This window comes from Mya arenaria, chromosome 9 (genome assembly GCF_026914265.1).
Source record: "Mya arenaria isolate MELC-2E11 chromosome 9, ASM2691426v1".
Classification (NCBI taxonomy): Eukaryota; Metazoa; Mollusca; class Bivalvia; order Myida; family Myidae; genus Mya; species Mya arenaria.
In genome coordinates, this window is record NC_069130.1 from 35,432,277 (window position 1) to 35,453,556 (window position 21,280).

Below are 21,280 nucleotides of genomic sequence, written 5' to 3' on the forward strand. Positions count from 1 at the left end.
TCACAAGTGTATTTAACTTCCAGGGCAGTAATGATTTAAAAGTCAACTATAACATTAACTATGTTGTTAACTTTAACAAGGTTCTGAACTATCAGCCCATTAATGCCTCCGTATTCAAAAATTAATAACCGTCATCCAAGCAAACAGAATAATGGGCATGCTGTTCGGCAGATAGATAAAGGGAAAGTATTCTGACTGTGTTTAAGGTCAGTGTGATCACTGGGATAATCCCTTCCTTAAACAAACCTGCACAGGACTCTTGAAATTGTTTACTTGCAAATCAATACCCAGTTTATTGGGTGTTCATGAATAGGCATGTGGGTTTGAACTTTTCAAGTGGTTTAATTGCAATCAGAGGCTTGAAAATATGATCCGTCAATAGTATACAAATGATACTGGTAAAGTTTCATTTTAAAATTAAAAAAGTGTAGTTTCGATAATGAATATATTTTAAGTTTTCACCTTAAGCGCTTTTTTATACAGACATTCTGTTATGTAAGATCAAATTAACCAAATTGAAATATAATCATAGTAAAAAAAATTTTTTACCTCCCTTTAATATATCATACCATAATAGAAGCGTCATTGCGGTCGCAGTTATTCAATAATTTAACCCTTACCAAAAATAATTTAAATAAAACATAAAAATAATCTTGCACCTAAACACATCTTTGAATTCTTATGACGCCTTACCTTAAGTCTGTTTGATATGTTGAACAGGTTGTGGTTTGAGACTCCCACTAGGAGATTTCATTTCCTGCCACTTCAGATAATGTATGCTGGAAACTTTTACCTAGTAACAAAATAGACTGTAGATTATATCAGCTTATGGCTGTCATCACATTTAAGCTAAAATAAATTAGTATAAACTAAAAAAAAAACATGATTAAATTGAATGTGTAATCCCTGAAATATGTTGAAAAGCAGATAATGTCGAAACCTGCTAAAATATCCTTTAATCTTGAAAGATATACAGTGGAAACTCACTGAACCGGATCTCCACAAAACCGGAATCCTCGGGATACCGAACTTTTTTTCAGAGTCCCGATTTCCCCCTTCTATTTTCAATGTAAAATAATCCCTACAAAACCGGAACCTCGGAATTCTAGATACCGGACAAAAAATCGAGAAAATGTGTTCGTTATATTAACGTAGTTAAAACCGGACGTATATTTTTCCAAACATGTCAAAATGTTTTTGTGTATTAGGAATTCGCGAATCGCGTGTCACTTTGTTTTGACAGCCGGTGCGTCATTAAATATTGCACCTGTGATGTTGTGTTAACTCGATAATCGATAATGATGATTGCGCTGTGGATTGACTGCCACGCGATAATCAAACGATCATCAAACTTGTGAAAAGAAAATTGATTGCAACATTAATTTGTTTGTTGCTGAAAATAAAGAACTAGAAACGCTTATTAAGTGATCATTTTGGAGGGTTGTTTTATCTTAAGACTTCTAAGATTGAATCAAGTTAGAGCAGTGCGTTAATTAAACTATCAAACATACTTAACAAGCATTAAATCAACTTCCCTTAAAAGGATAACTCAGTTAATATTTTGAGTAAACTTACTTTGTACATCATATCCTCACCAAACCGGAATCCTCACTAAACCGAAAATTTTGCCCAGTCCGGACCTTGTCCGGTTTAGTGAGTTTCCACTGTATATCGATGTTTTGACAAAATTCACACAAACAAGCTGAAAAATCAACTTCTTTTATCTTACAAGATGTTGGAATAGTGGAATGCTCGATGTGTCATGGTTTTTAGCTCGACTATTTGAAGAATAAGGAGAGCTATCCTCAGTCACCCGAGCATTGGCGTCCGTGTCGGCGTAACCACTTATGTTAAAGTTTGCATACCACCTCAAATATTTTCAATGTCCATTGACATCTGGCTTTGAAACTTTGCACTCTTGTTCACCATCATGCCCCCAACCTGTACACAGGAGGAGGTCACTGTATCAAGCATTTTGACAGAATATTGTCCCTTTTTCTACTTAAAATTTACGTTAAAGTTTGAGTACCACCTCAAATATTTTCAAAGTCAACTGACATATGGCTTTGAAACTTTGCACACTTGTTCACCATCATGCCCCCAACCTGTACACAGGAGGAGGTAACTCTATCAAGAATTTTGACAAAATTATGCCCTTTTTCGACTTAGAATTTACGTTAAAGTTTGCGTACCACCTCAGATATTTTCCAATTCAATTTATGTAAATATCTCAGCACATCATGTATTGCATGTATTGAAATATAATCTAACAGTGATCCATGCATGTTTCGCCAAAACTTTTCAATCCATACACCGAAAAGCGGCGAAATAGTCGAGCGCGCTGTCTCTGTGACAGCTCTTGTTAAATATTATTTTCTGTGATTTAAAATTCTGTACCAAACTGACCTATATCAGAGTATATCATTTTTGTAGAAAATGTTAAACACAAAAAGGTCAAATTTGAGCATGTTGACTAAATAATGAACAACTTTTCCAGGAAGTTGCAAAAAAATGCACACTAGGCTTAAAATATATACATTTGGTCGTGGTAACCTGATCCTAATTACGAAATAGGCGCCAACCCTACCATTTTTATAGTTACTAAAAAAAATATTTGTAAGTGTTTGTTTTAATATGTAGTTTTAACCTTTAAAGCTTTATACAGGAGATAACTTTTACACCATTTGCCAATGATGACAATAACTTTTCATAAAGTGAAATAAAAATAAAAAATGAAATAAAAAAAAAGCCCTTACCCTACCTGTTTTTGAGAAGGATGTTAACCCTAACATTTTTGGGGGGTTTGAAAAAAAGAGGAGGAAAAGGAGGAAAAAATAGGGTTGGTCTTCATGGTTACTGAAAACAATCATTTTTTTATGCCTTAAAAGGCTCTTTGAACAAAATTATTATTTGATTTAGCATTAAAATACCTCTCTCCTGAATCATGATAATAGATAAAACTTTAAATATCTTCCAATTACTCAATATTAGATGTATCCATTACATCAAAGTTGCAATTGAAAATGGATTTATAGAATTACAGAGATATCATGCCAAATTGAAAACCTATCATACAAAATCATCGTGCCAAATCTGATGTAAAATAACAACGATTTTCAGACGGGATTTGTATTGATCTGAAATGCATTTGTATGAATTTCTACATCTCAATGTGCGGTGAGTGTACTCGGACCTTTTGTTGAGTGGCGTCAAATTGTTAAATAGATGATTACAATGGAAATCAATCGAAGATCTTTAAATGTTAAAAATTCTGTATATATTGTCATTAATGATTGAATATACATCTGAAGTCTGTATTGAAGTGTTTTGTTGGACAATTTATATTGGAATTCATGATTTGATTATACAATCCGTGCTTCACATACGTATTTGATTGCTTGAATATATTGGACTGTTTGTGGTTGTGTTTAGAATTTTGTGGAATTACAATACATTTACAATACAATTGCAATATCTGAAGAATTTCTTATTGGATAAGAGTACCAAGGTTTGTTTTTATGCAATTTTATGGTCCTTTTTTTATTGCAGATCTGTTAAAAATAACTGCTTTCGAGATTAGAACATTAGAATTCATAGGACAATTTGCACTGTTCTATACTCAGTGCAGAACTCAGTGGTAACATTTGCAACAAGTAATTGCATCTATTGATTTGCACTTAAAAAAATCTAAAATCATTTAATTGATATATTTGCACCTTTATTCTTATCTATTGAATGTAAAGAGTTCAATATGTAAAGACATTATATTCTGAGTATGCTATTTTTCTGTATGAGTAAAAATTATACAGTAAGGTAAAGTAAGTGCATTCATTTTCAGTCACAGTGCAGAATGAAATGCATGGAAAAATATTTGCATTAGGAAGTTACAACAATGTAATCATATAAATATACATAGTTTTTTTTATTTTGTAGTTGTCAGTTAGGCACTTTTTCTTAGGGGTATAAGGTGGTGATTTTAAAGGGTTTTCACATGTTTTTAAACTATTTTGAAAAAGTGAGGTAAATTTCTTGCAAAACATGCACAGTCATATGGTATGTAAATCAGAGGGCAGTAGAAGATATCCTTTTTAATGTTTACAAAGTGATGCTCAGTTAAAATGGTCAAGTTATCAGTGATTGTGAAAACCGGTTTTGAAAATTAACTTTGATTTTCTATTTTAGCATCCACACTTCGAGATGAGACTGCTGAAATGCTCATACAGCAAGGGCTGGAAGAGATAGCCCAAGCCCCAACCAGCGAACAAATAGCGTTTCTCCTCGTTGAGAGAGCCCGATTATTGGACGAGCTCGAAGCAGAACAGGGTCGTAGCGCTTCAGCATTATCAGACGGGCGAGTTTCTGAGGACCTCCAGCGAACTTTGGACAAGGAGAAGGAAGAATTCCTCGCCGAGTACGAACAGCAAAGGGAGAGCACTAAGGTAGAGTTGGATACTCTTCGTCGCGAGCACGAGGAGGAGATAAATGTGGTGATGGACGAGAATCAGCGACTTGAAGAGGAACTGGAGACCTCAAAGAAACAGGTGTGTGCATAAACTTGATATGTTTATATGAGAGTCCATTACTTTAGGTTCAATAATTGTTCAATTAATCAACTGTTTGCTGCTCTATGTTGTACCTCTGTTACAAGTTTGGCTGAAATTTCAGCGGGGTAGAAAATCAAACCCCTTATACACTTTGGTCATATCATTACTAACATGCATGATCCATGGTCCCATTTCAAAGGTCATGGTCAAAGGTTATTGTCAAACTTTGAGGCCAATCTTTATGCCAGTTTGCAAGTAATCACATAATCAGTTTGTGGCTGTCTGGGATAAGTTGTTCTTAGATTTATAAGTTTATCAAAGGCTAAGGTCACACATGAAATACAATACCTTGCAATATGCATAGCATAAGTTTGCCTGACATTGCTCAAAGGTCAAGGTTAAAAATGAAATACAATACCTTGCAATATGCATAGCATAAGTTCGCCTAACGATGCTCAAAGGTCAAGGTCACATATGAAATACACTACCTTGCAATATGCATAGCATCAGTATGCCTAACTTTGCTCAAAGGTCAAGGTCACATATGAAATACACTACCTTGCAATATGCATAGCATCAGTATGTCTAACTTTGCTCAAAGGTCAAGGTCACATATGAAATACAATATGATGTAATATGCATAGCATAAGTCTGCCTAACTTTGCTCAAAGGTCAGAGTCACATGAAATACTGAAATAAGTGTGGCACCTAGCAATCCATTTGGAACAAAAAGGTTTAATGACATAATATGGTATCAGTTGGCAAGTGTTTTATAAAGCAGTTTTGATATCCTTCATTGCAAACATCATCAACATAGTATTTGTGCCACACCAAACTTTTATTCTATTAGCTGAAGAACCTATGTCCATAAAAGCAAACAGGATTTTGGCAGTACTTGAAAGGAAAACCTTTGCAAACAAATATGGGCACCTCTTTAAATTCTTTGATAAGATATTTTCTACTTGCATTTCTTCATAATCATGGTTCTTGGCTATGTTTAATGGCCTTAAAATTTCTTAAGACTTTGGTATGTAAAACTTCCCATATATGGTCAATTTATTTAAATTATCAGCAAAATAGTATGTAGGTATAAGATTTATATGATTCGTAATCACTCTTTTTTGTGAGATAGAATGATTGGTATTTTAATTATTAAAACCATAATGGTTATTTTAGTCTTCGAGACCAAGGTTAATTTCAAGATGAAATAAAGCAAAAGTCCATTCCTAAATTTAAAGTCCTTGTGAATTCTTTGCTAATGCTCAGGTCTCCTGAATTTGTGCCTTCAAATGGAGCTGATTAAGATATCGTTTCAAAAGTTAATGTAAGATAAATCACATTTTCACTTAAGCCCAGTACTTGACTTTCATGAGTGGCACTGTTAGGGCAAAATTAGGGTGGTTTCGATTTAATTTGCCAGTAGGAGCTCTCGAAACTGGCAAGCCATATCACCAGGCACTACTGTGTGTGGAATATCTCTCCACGAGGTGGAGATTATCATAGATTTGTCAAGGAGCTGTATTCATCCCTGTTGGTAGCACTTATCGAGAAAAAAGTAAAAGCATGTCACAATTTTTTGAGTACTCCAAAAATGGCAATGAACCTCGCTGGGCTTACACTTAAAGTGCTTGCTAATTTAGATGGCATTTCAAGAGTTTCCCTACAGCTCCCTGAGAGAATATAATACAGAGTATTGTACAAAATTGAGACATTAAGGATATTAACCATGATGAGAACATGTCCCATGCTGTTTCAAATTGAATGATTTATTTTACCTAGACTAGTGAAATTCAACTTCATGAAAATAGACTTCTTGTTTTGCAAGACCTTATAGAATCAAAGTATATTTAACTGATCTGCATGACCTTACAAAAAGAAAGATAAGTATTTCAAACAGGTCTGCTTCTGTTTCCAAACATTGTATGAATTTCAACAGAACATGGCTTATCAGCACTTAAGGTGTAAAAATTGATATGGGCCAAATTAAAATGGTCCAAATATGTTGACATTTAAAGCGGATTTAAATTGAACAAATAGTCAAATACAGTAGATCCCTTTCATTTCCCTGACTTCCAAGTCAATACTCTTTTTGTTCTCTATAGATTCAATCTTGTGGACCATTTGTAACTGATACCAGTCATTATGGATACAAACTTGATGAAAGCTATTTAGTATTTTCGATTCAAAAGCTTTTCATACATAAATCATCACTTTCAGTTTTACCTATTGAAAAGATATAATGAAGTGCACTTTTCTATAATTATAGACAAAATAAATCAATTTCCTTATTATTTATCTTATTATCGTTTGAGGTTTTACTTTTAGGATTTGATCAGAAATCAATAAAAGGAAAAAAGAGAAGCTTTTTGCTTTATTTTAAATCAACAAAAACTGTTCGTTGTTGCATTTTATAGTTTAAATAATCACACTTTATATAAGCCTATTAGATCAGCCATCGAAGTAAGACTTTAGCCCAAATTCTATCACAAGTGCTGTAATGAATCATTCTTTAGGAAGCGTTTCAATGTAGAATCCAGAATTTGAGCAGGCTCGGAAAGCATTTTACTAGTACCGGCCGGCTTGCAGGCTTTTGCTTTATAATTTCGACTACTGTATCTTATAGCCAAAATATTTTGATTACTTATAATTTTTAATTATTAACTAATCTGTTTTTCAGCAAGAAAAAAAAAATTGTCATATAACCTGAAAGTGTCATTGTCACTGCAGGCAACACGTTCACAAACTTAAACCTCATGCAGCCATTAGATTTAACACCAAAATTGTTCTAGATATTCAAACAAGAGAATTCACACGTTAGGCCCATAACTCCGGCTTTGATAATTGTTGAGTTATTCCCCTTTTGACTGAAAACAACAGACAAGAGTTGGTGTTCGCTCTGAGTCACACTTATTTAGCCGTGACCTGCCTGATTTGATTCATATAATTATTAAAAATTATATAACATTCAGAATTTGAGCAAGTTCGGGGGACATTTTACAGGGCTTGCAGATTTGTCTTAATTTCTTCCACTGGTACAGTTTTTATGAAGACTTGGCAATTTGTTACGAAAATCATGTACAGGAGGATGATCGAGTAAAAATTTGTGACTGTCTCCGAAAATATTTAACAAACAATTTAATAGAATCATTCCGTATTAAGAAAAAACATAAAAAAAATGCCATTTGTCATTCAGATCATATAAATGTTATGTCTGGGAATGCTGCCAGATGACTGAGTAAATTTCATGAATAATTTACCAAAGATGTTTCAAGTCTCCGATTTGTCACTAAATGATTATGATCTAACTAAAGTAGTCCTTATAAGACAATTTGATCTAATTGTTCCATTAATAAATAATGAATGGGAATATCTTTGTCAAGACGTTGGTGATTCTTAATATTAATGTAATAGTAGGACACATGACATTCCCTTGTTACTAAGTACGCATGCTCAGTTTTCTCAGTTTTAGAGATCTAATGGCAAGAAATACAGAAAGAAACAAGTTACGCTGTATAATACACACAAAGGTCAATTGGCTTTGAGACTTGAAACTCATTCATTCTCTTTCGAAAATTGAATGACAATAAGCAACAAAATGAAGCGCTGCACTGTGTGAGTTAAAAAATGCATGAAATTTAAATAATATTATGAATTATTATTGGTCTATGCTATATGTGTATTGATTATGCATATTAGTATATTTAATGATGGTAATAACCTCGTTGGCTTGGCCTCTAGATTGCGCAGCATTTGACATTTGTATTATTCAAAAAGTTGCGATCTGTGACTTTATCACTTTATTGGTCGGTTATTTATAACAAGTAATCTGATTAGCTACATCGTTCTTAGATCCAATTAAGACCAATAGTGAATACCAGCCAATATTACTGAATAAGGGTTAAAATCAATTCTTTTTTTGAATTACATATTAATATTGAAGTACTGTAGTAGATATTTACATCAATATTTATTCTGAATATTTGACACTTTTAACCTATTTGACTAAGTCAACATAGGGAAGAATCCATATGGAGTTTTCTGTGACATCGCTTTGTTAAATTTCTGCTCATTAGCTCCTTAAAATATTTGCACGCCAAAATCCATTGATTATTTTTGTATTGTCCGTAGTAATTCACACCGCAGAACAATGAAAGATAATAAGTACGTAAGTATGTTTTAGGAAATTATGTCTGATCATTCAAAAACATGTCAAACTTCACACAATGGACGTTGTATCGATTAAAGTTCTTCATTATTATTTTGTCTCATCTTGACCTGTTATTTCAGTGAGTGATGAACAGTTAGTATTTGTTTAATTCATAAAATTAGGTTAAAAATCGAGCACTTAATATTTAATTGTGCGTAATGCTGACTTTTTAAAATAATGAAGTCAGCAGAAATTAATATGAATGAATTACGACCATTATCTGTAATGACCTATTTAATTTGGATGTCTTTGCAGATATAAACAATTATAAACTGACTAAAATGTACTATTTAGATGTCTTAAATCAGAATTGACTGACTTAAATGCACCAAAGGTAAAATGACTTCAATGTACCAAGGTGGCATATAAACTTAAATTTGTCAGTATAAATTTGTTGACACGTACATGCAGCTTGAACTAGTTAAAACTGAGAACAATGTAGATGAAGGATAAAATGACCCATAAAATGTACCATTGATAAGTAGCAAAAACCAGCATAAACTGACCAGTAGGCACCAAAATTGCATATAACAAGCATAAACTGACTAGGATGCACCAAAGAAGCATAAACCAATATAATTTAACTTGGATGCACCAATTTAAGGTAGCATTAACCAGAAAGAAACGACCAGGATGCACCAAAGAAGCATAAACTGACTGGGATGCACCAAGGTTGCATAAACTGACTGGGATGCACCAAGGTTGCATAAACTGACTAGCATGCACCAAGGTAGCATACACTGACCAGGATGCACCAAGGTTGCATAAACTGACCAGGATGCACCAATGTAGCATAAACTGACCAGGATGCACCAAGATAGCATAAATTGACCAGGATGCACCAATGTAGCATAAACTGACCAGGAAACACCAAGGTTGCATAAACTGACTAGGATGCAACATTTTAAGGTAGTAATTCAACTGACTAGGATGCACCAAGGTTGCATAAACTGACCAGGATGCACCAAGGTTGCATAAACTGACCAGGATGCACCAAGGTTGCATAAACTGACCAGGATGCACCAATGTAGCATAAACTGACCAGGATGCACCAAGATAGCATAAATTGACCAGGATGCACCAATGTAGCATAAACTGACCAGGAAACACCAAGGTTGCATAAACTGACCAGGATGCACCAAGGTTGCATAAACTGACTAGGATGCACCAAGGTTGCATAAACTGACTAGGATGCACCAATGTTGCATAAACTGACCAGGATGCACCAAGGTTGCATAAACTGACCAGGATGCACCAAGGTTGCATAAACTGACTAGGATGCACCAAGGTTGCATAAACTGACCAGGATGCACCAAGGTTGCATAAACTGACTAGGATGCACCAAGGTTGCATAAACTGACCAGGATGCACCAAGGTTGCATAAACTGACCAGGATGCACCAAGGTTGCATAAACTGACTAGGATGCAACATTTTAAGGTAGTAATTCAACTGACTAGGATGCACCAAGGTTGCATAAACTGACCAGGATGCACCAAGGTTGCATAAACTGACCAGGATGCACCAAGGTTGCATAAACTGACTAGGATGCAACATTTTAAGGTAGTAATTCAACTGACTAGGATGCACCAAGGTTGCATAAACTGACCAGGATGCACCAAGGTTGCATAAACTGACTAGGATGCAACATTTTAAGGTAGTAATTCAACTGACCAGGATGCACCAAGGTTGCATAAACTGACCAGGATGCACCAAGGTTGCATAAACTGACTAGGATGCACCATTTTAAGGTAGCAATTCAACTGACTAGGATGCACCAATGTAGCATAAACTGACTAGGATGCACCAAGGTTGCATAAAATGACCAGGATGCACCAAGTTTGCATAAACTGACCAGGAGGCACCAAGGTTGCATAAACTGACCAGGAGGCACCAAGGTTGCTTAAACTGACCAGGATGCACCAAGGTTGCATAAACTGACTAGGATGCACCAAGGTAGCCTCAACTGAATAGGATGCACCAAGGTTACATAAACTGACCAGGATGCACCAAGGTTGCATAAACTGACCAGGATGCACCAAGGTTGCATAAACTGACTAGGATGCACCAAGGTAGCCTCAACTGAATAGGATGCACCAAGGTTACATAAACTGACCAGGATGCACCAAGGTAGCATAAACTGACTAGGATGCACCAAGGTAGCCTCAACTGAATAGGATGCACCAAGGTTGCATAAACTAACTAGGATTGCACCAAGGTAGCTTCAACTGACTAGGATGCACCAAGGTTGCATAAACCAGCATAAAATGACCAGGATGCACCAAGGTTGGATAAACTGACAAGGATGCACCAAGGTTGCTTAAACTGACTAAGATGCACCAAGGTTGCATTAACTGACTAGGATGCACCAAGGTTGCATAATTTAAACCAGCATAAATTGGCTAGGATGAACCAAGGTAGCATAAACTGACTAGGATGCACCAAGGTAGCATAAACTGACTAGGATGCACCAAGGTTGAATAAACTGACTAGGATGCACTAAGGTTGCATAATTTAATCAAGCATAAATTGACTAGGATGCACCAAGGTTGCATAAACCAGTATAAACTGACCAGGATGCACCAAGGTAGCATAAACTGACCAGGATGCACCAAGGTAGCATAAACTGACCAGGATGCACCAAGGTAGCATAAACTGACTAGGATGCACCAAGGTAGCATAAACTGACTAGGATGTACCAAGAAAGCATAAACTGACTAGGATGCACCAAGGTTGCATAAACTGACCAGGATGCACCAAGGTAGCATAAACTGACTAGGATGCACCAAGGTTGCATAAACTGACTAGGATGTACCAAGAAAGCATAAACTGACTAGGATGCACCAAGGTTGCATAAACTGACTAGGATGCACCAAGAATTCATAATTTAAACCAACATGAATTGACTATGATGCAACAAGGTTGCATAAAACCAGCATTAACTGACCAGGATGCACCAAGGTAGCATAAACCTACTAGGCTGCATCAAGGATGCTTAAACTGACTAGGATGCACCAAGGTTGCATAAACTGTCAAGGATGCGCCAAGGTTGCATAAACTGACTAAAATGCACCACGGTTGCATAAACTGACTAGGATGCACCAAGGTTGCATAAAATAAAACCAGCGTGAATTGACTAGGATGCACCAAGGTAGCCTCAACTGACTAGGATGCACCAATGTAGCATAAACTGACTAGGATGCACAAAGGTAGCATAAACTGACTTAAGGATGCACCACAGTTGCATAGACTTACCAGTATGCACAAGTTAGCATAAACCAACATAAACTGACTAGTAGGCCAGGGTTCGAATTTAGACTCGCATACTCGCAAAATGCGAGTGACATTTGCAAATTGCGAGTGACTTTTCTTCAAGCTCGCAAAATTCTGCGAGTGGCTTTTTCTAGACCACAAAATGTTAAAAGAAAGTATAATAAACATGAACTTAACCCCGCTACGTAGTCGAGTGTAAACAGCTTATAAGTGACATGTTAACACTACCAGTATAAAGAAGACAGTACGGAGTCACGCTCTAGTAAGATTTCAAAAATAGAACAAATACGGAAAAGGCCAAGTTTTATCTCGAATCTTTCCGGGATGCTCCGAGGCGTGCATAATACAAAGTGAATATAATTGACGTAATCACCTAGCTCAATCATTGGCTAAATTTAGCACTTTCGCGCACTATATGTAAACCCCATCAACCTTTGAATATATTTCCGCCCAACTGTCAAAGTGAATAGACTTTGTCGATCGATATATTTCATGGTCCAAAGCATCCACGCTACATTTACTGTTGCTTTTATTTATTTTAAATTTATAATGTTATTGATTTTAATACTTATAGACTTACTGAAATCTGTTGCATGCTTGCCGAATGGGTATATGGGTATAACTCGATGGCGAGGGTAAATATACAAAGTGAACAATGTCCCCCCCCCCCCCCCCCCCCCCACAAAGAATAAGCCATCAACAAGTACTAGTAGTCGAGTCACTAAAGATTGATACTTTTTAATATTCATAATATTTCTTCATTTCTACTACAATTAGACAAAATTATAAGGGAATAAAGCAAATAATAAAATTGCAAGTTGATTTTTCATTTTGCAAGTTGCCTAAAAAAGCACTCGCAAAATTTTGCGAGTGCTCTTCAAAGTTAAATTCGAACCCTGTAGGCACCAAGGTTGCATACAAAATAGCATAAACAGAATAGGATATGCACTAATAGGCTACATGATAGAAGCATAAACTGAGTAGTAGGAACCAAGGTAGCATAAAACCAGCATTATAAAACTGAATAAAAAGTACAGGCATTTGCCTAATACTTTAAATACCATATTTTGTTATGCTTAAACAAGTAATTTACAACAGAAGTTCATTTTCTGTTTCAGATTGTTTATACCTCATAAACATAAAATTCTATTTGCTATCCCGACAACAAACAAAGAAATCATAGAAGAGAAAGAAATTGAAATGAAATTTGCATCTACAATACAGACAAACATTCATTTATGGTTTATTTGATTCCAATAAGACTGAAAAAGCTAATACAATCTTTCTATATCTTCTAATACAAATATTTGCTGGCAGGTGATTGCTTTACTTTCCTGCTATTTATCAAACATTACTTTTTTCAATTACTCAATTACAACTGTATATTGTCGCCCAAGTTAGAATATAGAGGCAGTATAAAGGAAAGGCTAGAACAGTAACCTCTTTCATTCCTTCAACTGTTTTTCAGTGTGAGCTTTTACGGAGTGTTTATGGATGATTCCGTGTATTATAACAATAAGTGGATTATAGTATCTTTTCAAGCAATAATATAAATATTTACAGCAGCATAATTTTATGAAGTAAGAAAAAAATGTTGCTTATAAATACGTCAATATTGGAGGACATTTATTTAATTATGATGCCAGGGATTTGATCATCCATCATTTATTGGAACTGTTTATGTAATAATTTTTGTCAGTTAGTAGATTTAAAAAAAAAATTACTAAAATTTGAAATCAGTATGGCACTACGCCGATTGTTCAGAATTGTTTAAGTAATTGTTGTCGAAGCCATTGTTGTTATCTTTCAAATCATAGAAGGACTTTGGAAATTTAATGGAAACACTTGTGAATATGATCTGCCATATTTCTAACAAAATTTGAGACAACCGCTCCAGCTGTATTTGTTTATTCTAAAATAGGTGAGCAAGTCATCAAATATTTCATGTTTAAAAGATAACACAATGTCGCTTATCATGTTTTTTACTTCAAGTACTGCACAATCAGTCCATTGTCTAAAATATCACCAAATTGGAAGATTTGACAACCCTTCATTTCAATTTGTAGTTGATTCAGCCATATTTTTTACACATTTTTAACCTGCTATACGTTTTGCAAGGTTTGAAATACAAGTTGCTCTATAAAACATAAGAGTTTAAGATTCTGTTTCTTGGAACATTCCGTCAGGTAGACATTAATCAGTTTTAGATATTAAAAAAGTTATTAGTAGAGTCAGTCAAGAAAAATATTCTGGACTGGTTTTGTCAGTTTGATTCTTTGTTCTCTGGACTGGTTTCGAGATGAATGTTATAAAAACACTCTCTAACAAGATCAGAACAAAATCAAAAAGCGTAATAGAAAAGTAAAAAATATTAACTTCAAACAATAAGCTTCTCATTAATGCTATCTGTGAAACTTTCAGAGCAATGCAGAATTGAAAGTTCACAATCATGAAGTTAACAATGTTGTTACTGTTAACAAAGTCCAATATAATATAATTCTATATTTAGAGTGATGTAATGTTTCTATTTATAGATTGAGGATCTCCAGACCAAGCTGAAAGAGATGGAAGTGGATAGAAAGAAGGAAAGGGAGAGTTTCGAGAAGGAGAAGGAAGGATTTGTGAGTCCAGGTAAGAACTTGCATCAATCTGATCAATCATTTTATATCTTAAGCTTCATTTTATTGTGCATGTATACAAATACAATTGATTTTTTAACAAGTGCATGTATTTTTTATATTTCCTGTAATGTTCATGTTTTGTGATAAGCTGTATTAATTATAATGCACACATATGCTTTGTTATCTGCAAACAAATTCCTTGTCGACAATGGAATGAATGATTATTTATGATAGCTAAAACATTTTATTTGAAAGGAATTGTCCTATTCCGTTGTGTTCTTTGTGTTTCTACTCTGTATAATATTATATTAATTTAATGTTGTGTTTAGCCAGTACGCACTTGACATGATAATTCTTGTCAATATTGTCATATTTGTCAATGTAATATTCCATTAAGAAGCTATTTCTGAATTTTACTGTGAAACAATACAGCTTAATGGTTGTGTCAAAAGCCTCAACCTATTGTTATTTTATTTATTCTATATAGAAATATACAACACATTTATATCGTCCTTGGTATCACCCATTACGGTCCATGGTAAGATAAGGTTTAGGTTTTAACAGTTATTGCCCCTTTATTTTTTAAGTTAATTTCATTGCAATTGGTTGTTCAGATATATTTTGGTGGTCTGTATTGTATATCCTTTTTATTGGGAAAGTTGGTTTATACATTGGCAGGACAAACCTAGTTTTAAGGCACTTTTTCATACTCTTCAAAATTGGACCAGTTTACCACACATCATTTTATTACCTCCCTTTACAACCTCAACTAAAAATTCTTATTACTTCCCTTTAGCAACATCAGAGGAAACAGAGCCATTATCTCCCTTGATGAATAGTTTAGTTTCCCCAAGATGTAAGTTGGTGCTATAGGATGTTAACTGTTGAAATAGTTTCAGCTTTGCACAACCACCAGTAACAGTTTATTTTTCTAAAAAAAATATAAGTGGTTTTGTTTCAAGTTCAATGTTGATGTCGATGTCGATGTTGATGTAGATAATAAGGCAACGGCCATAACTCAAAAAACATTTGAGATATTCAAATGAAACTTGGTACACATGTTGTACGGACACTGTAACCCATGTAAAGGTCCATAACTCTGGCATAATAATTGCCAACAAATGAGCATTGGGGATCATTTTGTGGCACTCTTGTTTTATTAAACCTGGTTGCACATTAATTTTGCTATACTGTAGATAGTTGTTCAAGTACTAAGGAGCACACAATCTTGTTGTTTTTTTGGTTTTATTGCTATTATATTTTTACTTTATTCCTAAGTCTCATTGTATACGTTATTGCTTTGTGACTTTCAGTTTTGCTTTTACTTTGCGTTTTGTTTTCAAAATTATTGTGTTTTCAAAACTATTTTTCTTCTCAAACTATTTTTCTTTTCAAAACTATTGTGTTTTCGAAACTAATTTGTTTCCAAAAAAAATAAATTTGATTTTAAAGAAGAAAGTGTTGTTTTAAAGTAACTCATTTTGATCATATTGGATCTCAAATATCAGTAATGCTTACAAAACATTTATCTATTGCATTTATGCTCTGAGACATTTCTTTACTATTTTTTTCTCTTATTTGATTACATGTCTTTTGTTTTTGTAATTGATTTGTTTGGTTAAAATCTGAAATAACTGAGCTGTTTGTTATTTATATTTCACTTCTTAAATGTCTTTAATGGCAATCGATGTGTTGTAATTTGAACCTTGAACAGTATAAGGTTACTTTCATAGACCAAATCTTGCTTATGATAGTGATTTTGGAACCTTATGGACTTTTAAAGGTGAATTTTTAAACTTTAGCTTTACTGTTTATACTGTTTATTGTATCAAAATGTTGTTGTGTTTTTGTCATTTTAAGATCTTTTCTAAAACTGTTATATATATAAACTTGTTGAGTGTACGATAGAAAAGTTTTTGAGAATGAACAAAATGTTCTGGGTCTGTTCTGAAAACATGAACTGCCTGATTCAAAGGTAGGCAAACTAACTAGTTAAATCAATATAAAAAGATCTTGTATTACTATGAACCAATCAAAGTCTAATTTTAGAAACTTTGAAAAAGAATTTCCTGAGTGGGAATTCTGGGATATGTTTCTTTTTATAGATCCCAAGGCTTCCCCACGCCAGAGACCAGCTAGTCCTGCCAGATCTCCAAACGATGTTGCCCTCCGTCAGATTATAAGCGAGAAAACCAAACTAGAGGGAGAAATTCTTGGCTATAAATCTAAAATCAAGGGACATGATGCAGAGATCGTAGCTCTTAAAGACAAGGTTCGAGAAAAGATATTGTTGTTTGTTTGAGCCATATGTTCACACTGAAAAGTTTCAATAATTTCGCTTTGAACATCACTGTTGCGTGATTATATTCAGTGCTGCTTTGTCTAATTTTTAATAAAGAACTGGATGGATTTTCAGGCTAATATCATGCATAATCTGTAATGACAATGCTTTATATCAGAGTTTGAAGAAGAGTAATCCTTTTGGCTGTCTTAACATCATCAAGAGATTCAATCAACCAAGCATTGAGAATGTGACATTATAATTTATAAATCGTTTTGTTTTTATAAATTGTTTTGTTGGTGCGTTGAATCCATCTACTTAAAATTAATGGACAAAAAATTTGAAATATCCTCGATTGTCATTGGTCCACAAAAATGCAAACACCGAGTATATACTAGATTGACTGAAATAAAAATGTACATATTTTTTGGTGCATTCATCCGAATCGATCAATGCTAAATTATGTGAACAGAAAATTTGCAAAATCATTGATTTTCATTGGCCCACACAAAAAATGCAAACACCAATCCCTATTCATAGTACATGGGTTTTGGAGTGTACAGTAATTGGATATAATTCCAGCTTTCCAAAATGGAGAAGGACAACGAAGACAATCAAATGAAGCTCTCACAGCTGCAGGTGAAGAACAAAAGCCTTAAAGCTGAACTCGAGGAGACAGAACAGCAGTTAGATGAGACAGAGGTAAAAATGGGGGGTGCTCATGGTTTTGATAGTAAATTGGGGTTGTACTTTGTTTTGGTAGTGGGACTGGGGGTGTATCTGGTTTTGGAAGTAAACTAGGATTTGACTGGAGATATTTTAATCTAGACCCGATTTCCATATGAACATAATCCATCTTTATAAGTTATTAAGAAAAAATAATGTTTATGGTTTTAGAAAGTTTGTTAGAATCGTTTATTTGTTCAAAGTTTCTGCGTTACTTAAAATTATGTATCATTTCATTATAACTATGCAACATTATCATTTATCTGCTTTAAATGGGCATTAATCTGCAATTAACAGCAAGCCTGCTCTGATTCAAATATTACTGTATGCTATGTATGTGTGTTTCAACCTTTTTTTGAGTTCAGATCACAATGTATTGAACTGAAGATTAATTAATGCAAAGTCACATAAGTACATGTAGGAACAATCTCTATGTCTGTGACTGGTATTTTTGTTGCCATTTACGAATTAATTTTGGATAAATATAACTTTTGCTAGTGATTGAAAATTTGTTTTTATACTTCAAAATTAAAAGATTTTGCAAACATGACAAAAATTATCTATACAGATATTAATCAACAGAGCCAAATGTTTTGTTTTCTAATTGAATTCATGTTTTTCTTGCTACGAGAATTGGTCATCCCAATTTACAGTCTAAAATTGGATTGTTAAAATTGATAACCAAATCTTAATTGATGTATTTTAAGCTTGTCTACCCTTTTTTTAAGAAAAAAAGTTGAGGTATTGTGATAGTCTTAGTGTCGGCCTTGGCGGCGTGCAAAGGTTTAACCGTGGCCATAATTCAAAAACACTTTCAAGAAATTCTAATGAAACTTGGTACCCATGTTGCAGAGACTAAAGCAAGGTATGGGAAGGCCCATAGCTCCTGTTGAATTATTGTTGAGTGATGTCCCTTGTTCAAATGAAAACATCAGAGGAGCATTGACATTTGCTTCCCTTGTCCTTATTTATACTCATGCATTATATATTTGTCAAAGCATGTGCTTCTTAATATGCGTAATTTGTTTTCTTGATGCTGATTGGTAGCTTAAGGTAAGGTTTTCAGCCAATACGATGCAAGTATTTTTGCTGTAACCAATTAATCTATGTAGCTATAATAACTGACCAATCATGTATATCTTTCTGCTGTTTATTTGGACTAATGATATAATACCAGTAATTTATAATATTTTTTGTAATTTCTCTTAATCATGACGTGGTTACCTGAATAAAAGCATTTACAAACGGTTATGATTGATGAAAACACGGCCTCGGACTACAGTAGTCTTTCAGTTTTCATGTTTTTTACTTTTAATATAATTTCATTAGTGTTTTTCATTCCTTCTTAGTTTTGACACTTTCTTTTGGAAATATTAATTAATCTGTTTCATGTACCTATTTAGGCATAAGAATCTTTTTTAAGTCAGTGAATGATTGTTTATTGTAGTGATTTAATTTTTTTTATATACTATGTTCAGGAAACCAAAAGAGAATATGTGAATGTTGCCAATATACATAGTACGTGAATGTTTAATAACACTGTACTGTGTGTTATGATTGCTTTTGTTGCATGATCTGCAAAGCTTTTAACATCATCATCATCATCATCATCATCATCATCATCATCATCATCATCATCATCATCATCATCATCATCATCGTCATCGTCATCGTCATCATCATCATCATCATCATCATCATCATCATCATCATCATCATCATCATCTTTATCATCATCAGCATCATCATCATCATCATTATCATCATCATTCTGATCATCATAATCATCATCATCATCATCATCATCATCATCATCATCATCATCATCATCATCATCATCATCATCATCATCATTCTGAGCATCATCATCATTATTGTCATGAGTATTTCAGTAGTCAAAAATTGGCCCAGTATTGTTGACAAAAGAAGTGATTCCCTCTTTTATCAAACATGGATATTTTCAAAAGCTATACCAAAAACAGTGTTCCGTTTTATAGTGAAATAAATAGTACCACTTTCACAGATCTAAGAATTCATCATTTAGACTCTGTTCATAAAATACCTCTCACTTTTTAGAAATCTCAAATTAAACCTTTCTGTAACAGAATTGTAAATTAGCAGCTTTTTCATATCATCTTGTAGGGAAGTATTTACGTAATTGCTAAAAATCATTTTGATATTCTATATTCAATCTGTAACTTTATAATATTATATGTCCCTAGAATAATATGATCATATACAAACTATATACAGTTATACTAGTTTTCCTGATGTGTCCTTTTTTATACTTTTTGACATGATGTAGATGGTGAGTTTAAGGAAGTTTTGTATACACTGCTAGTAAACACAGTTGTCCACCAAATATTCAACAAATACATGCCCTTGTAATGTAAACAATTGAGGTAAATGTATTTCATATTTTCATTAAGTTCATATGCTATGACTCCAAGACAAAACACACTTAAACACAGTTAAAACCCCAAAACTCTGGCTAAAGTATTTCATAAGTTAATGCCCTTTAAAAAAATGGACAACTAGAGCTTTATACGCGAAGTTCTTTTGTTTTATACTAATGTTAGTTCTGTTTTCTTTCAAAGGGATGTTTATTTAGTCTATTGAAAAAATCTGATTTCTAAATCAACCCTTGCATAAAGATTAAGTTTGGCACAATTGTCCACAACTTTGTTAACAGCATGATTAACAACATCATTGTTAATCTTTAAAGGTGCTCATATATATATATTTAAATAAGGCAAGAACAGATATCTGAAATATTGTTAGGAATACTGCAGGTCATAAGTGTATCTGTTAAATTTTCCAAACAAAAACAGACTTAAAAGTTAACAATGATGATGTTAACAAGTTAACAATTATGACATTACCTTTAACAAAGTTCTGAACAATTAGCCCAATGTTATTTAAATACCTACAGTAGTTACATCTAAAGATCTTTTTAAAACATGGTGTTTAATTTCCTGTATGTTTCCAGTCTCAAGTGGATGACCTGAAGAAAGAAAATACAACACTTCAAAACACTCTGGACAGTATAACTACAGAGTTCACTTCGCTCAAATCTGAGGGTGCCAAAACTATGGAGCTAAATGCCACTGTGGACAAGCTTAGTGACGAGAACAAGCAGTTAACTACACAAATAGAGTCTATTAAACAAGAAATGGACAAACTAATATCTGAAAAGGATGAGCTGGCTAATCAAAAGTTTGAGCTCTCAAAGAGCGAAATAAAACTAACAAATGAATTGCAGGATTTGAAAAGTGAACTTCACACTTTACGGACAGCTAAAGACGAAATTGCTGGTCAGAAAAATGAGTTGTTAGAAACTAAGACCTTGTTAGATTCCAAAACAATGGACTATGAAAAATTGTTTGTGGATAGTGAAAATATGGACAAGGAGAATAAGGAGTTATTAAATAGACTTCAGGCACTAGAGTGTGAACTTGAGTCAACCAAAAAAGAGTCACAAGGAATTGCCAAGCAAGAGGTAAGAGGATTTGTAGAGTTTTCCATAAAATGGATGTCAATGTACATGGTTGTCAGAATGTTTCATCTTTACGGAGGATCTAGCTGCATGTCTAAAAAAGGGACAGGATTTTATTTTGTTTGTTTTTTAAT

General features: G+C 33.9%; 1 protein-coding gene across 23 annotated transcripts in view; it reads left to right on the forward strand.

Annotated features, from left to right (window-relative positions):
• LOC128246712 (myosin-2 heavy chain-like) overlaps positions 1–21,280 on the forward strand; it is a 68,066-nt gene that overhangs the window by 11,780 nt on the left and 35,006 nt on the right. For 20 of the 23 annotated variants that reach the window (XR_008263335.1, XR_008263336.1, XR_008263337.1 and 17 more), the window contains exons 4-9: positions 4,183–4,541; positions 14,557–14,653; positions 15,440–15,499; positions 16,749–16,915; positions 17,507–17,626; positions 20,640–21,149. Coding sequence is in view for 20 of the 23 variants with exons in the window: in XM_052965071.1 (XP_052821031.1) it covers positions 4,183–4,541; positions 14,557–14,653; positions 15,440–15,499; positions 16,749–16,915; positions 17,507–17,626; positions 20,640–21,149 (1,313 nt within the window). In the remaining 3 variants the exon portion in view is untranslated. Of the gene's footprint in view, positions 1–3,217; positions 3,509–4,182; positions 4,542–14,556; positions 14,654–15,130; positions 15,182–15,439; positions 15,500–16,748; positions 16,916–17,506; positions 17,627–20,639; positions 21,150–21,280 lie in introns of those variants that run through there. The other 3 variants (XM_052965084.1, XM_052965067.1, XM_052965076.1) reach the window with 3 other exon arrangements.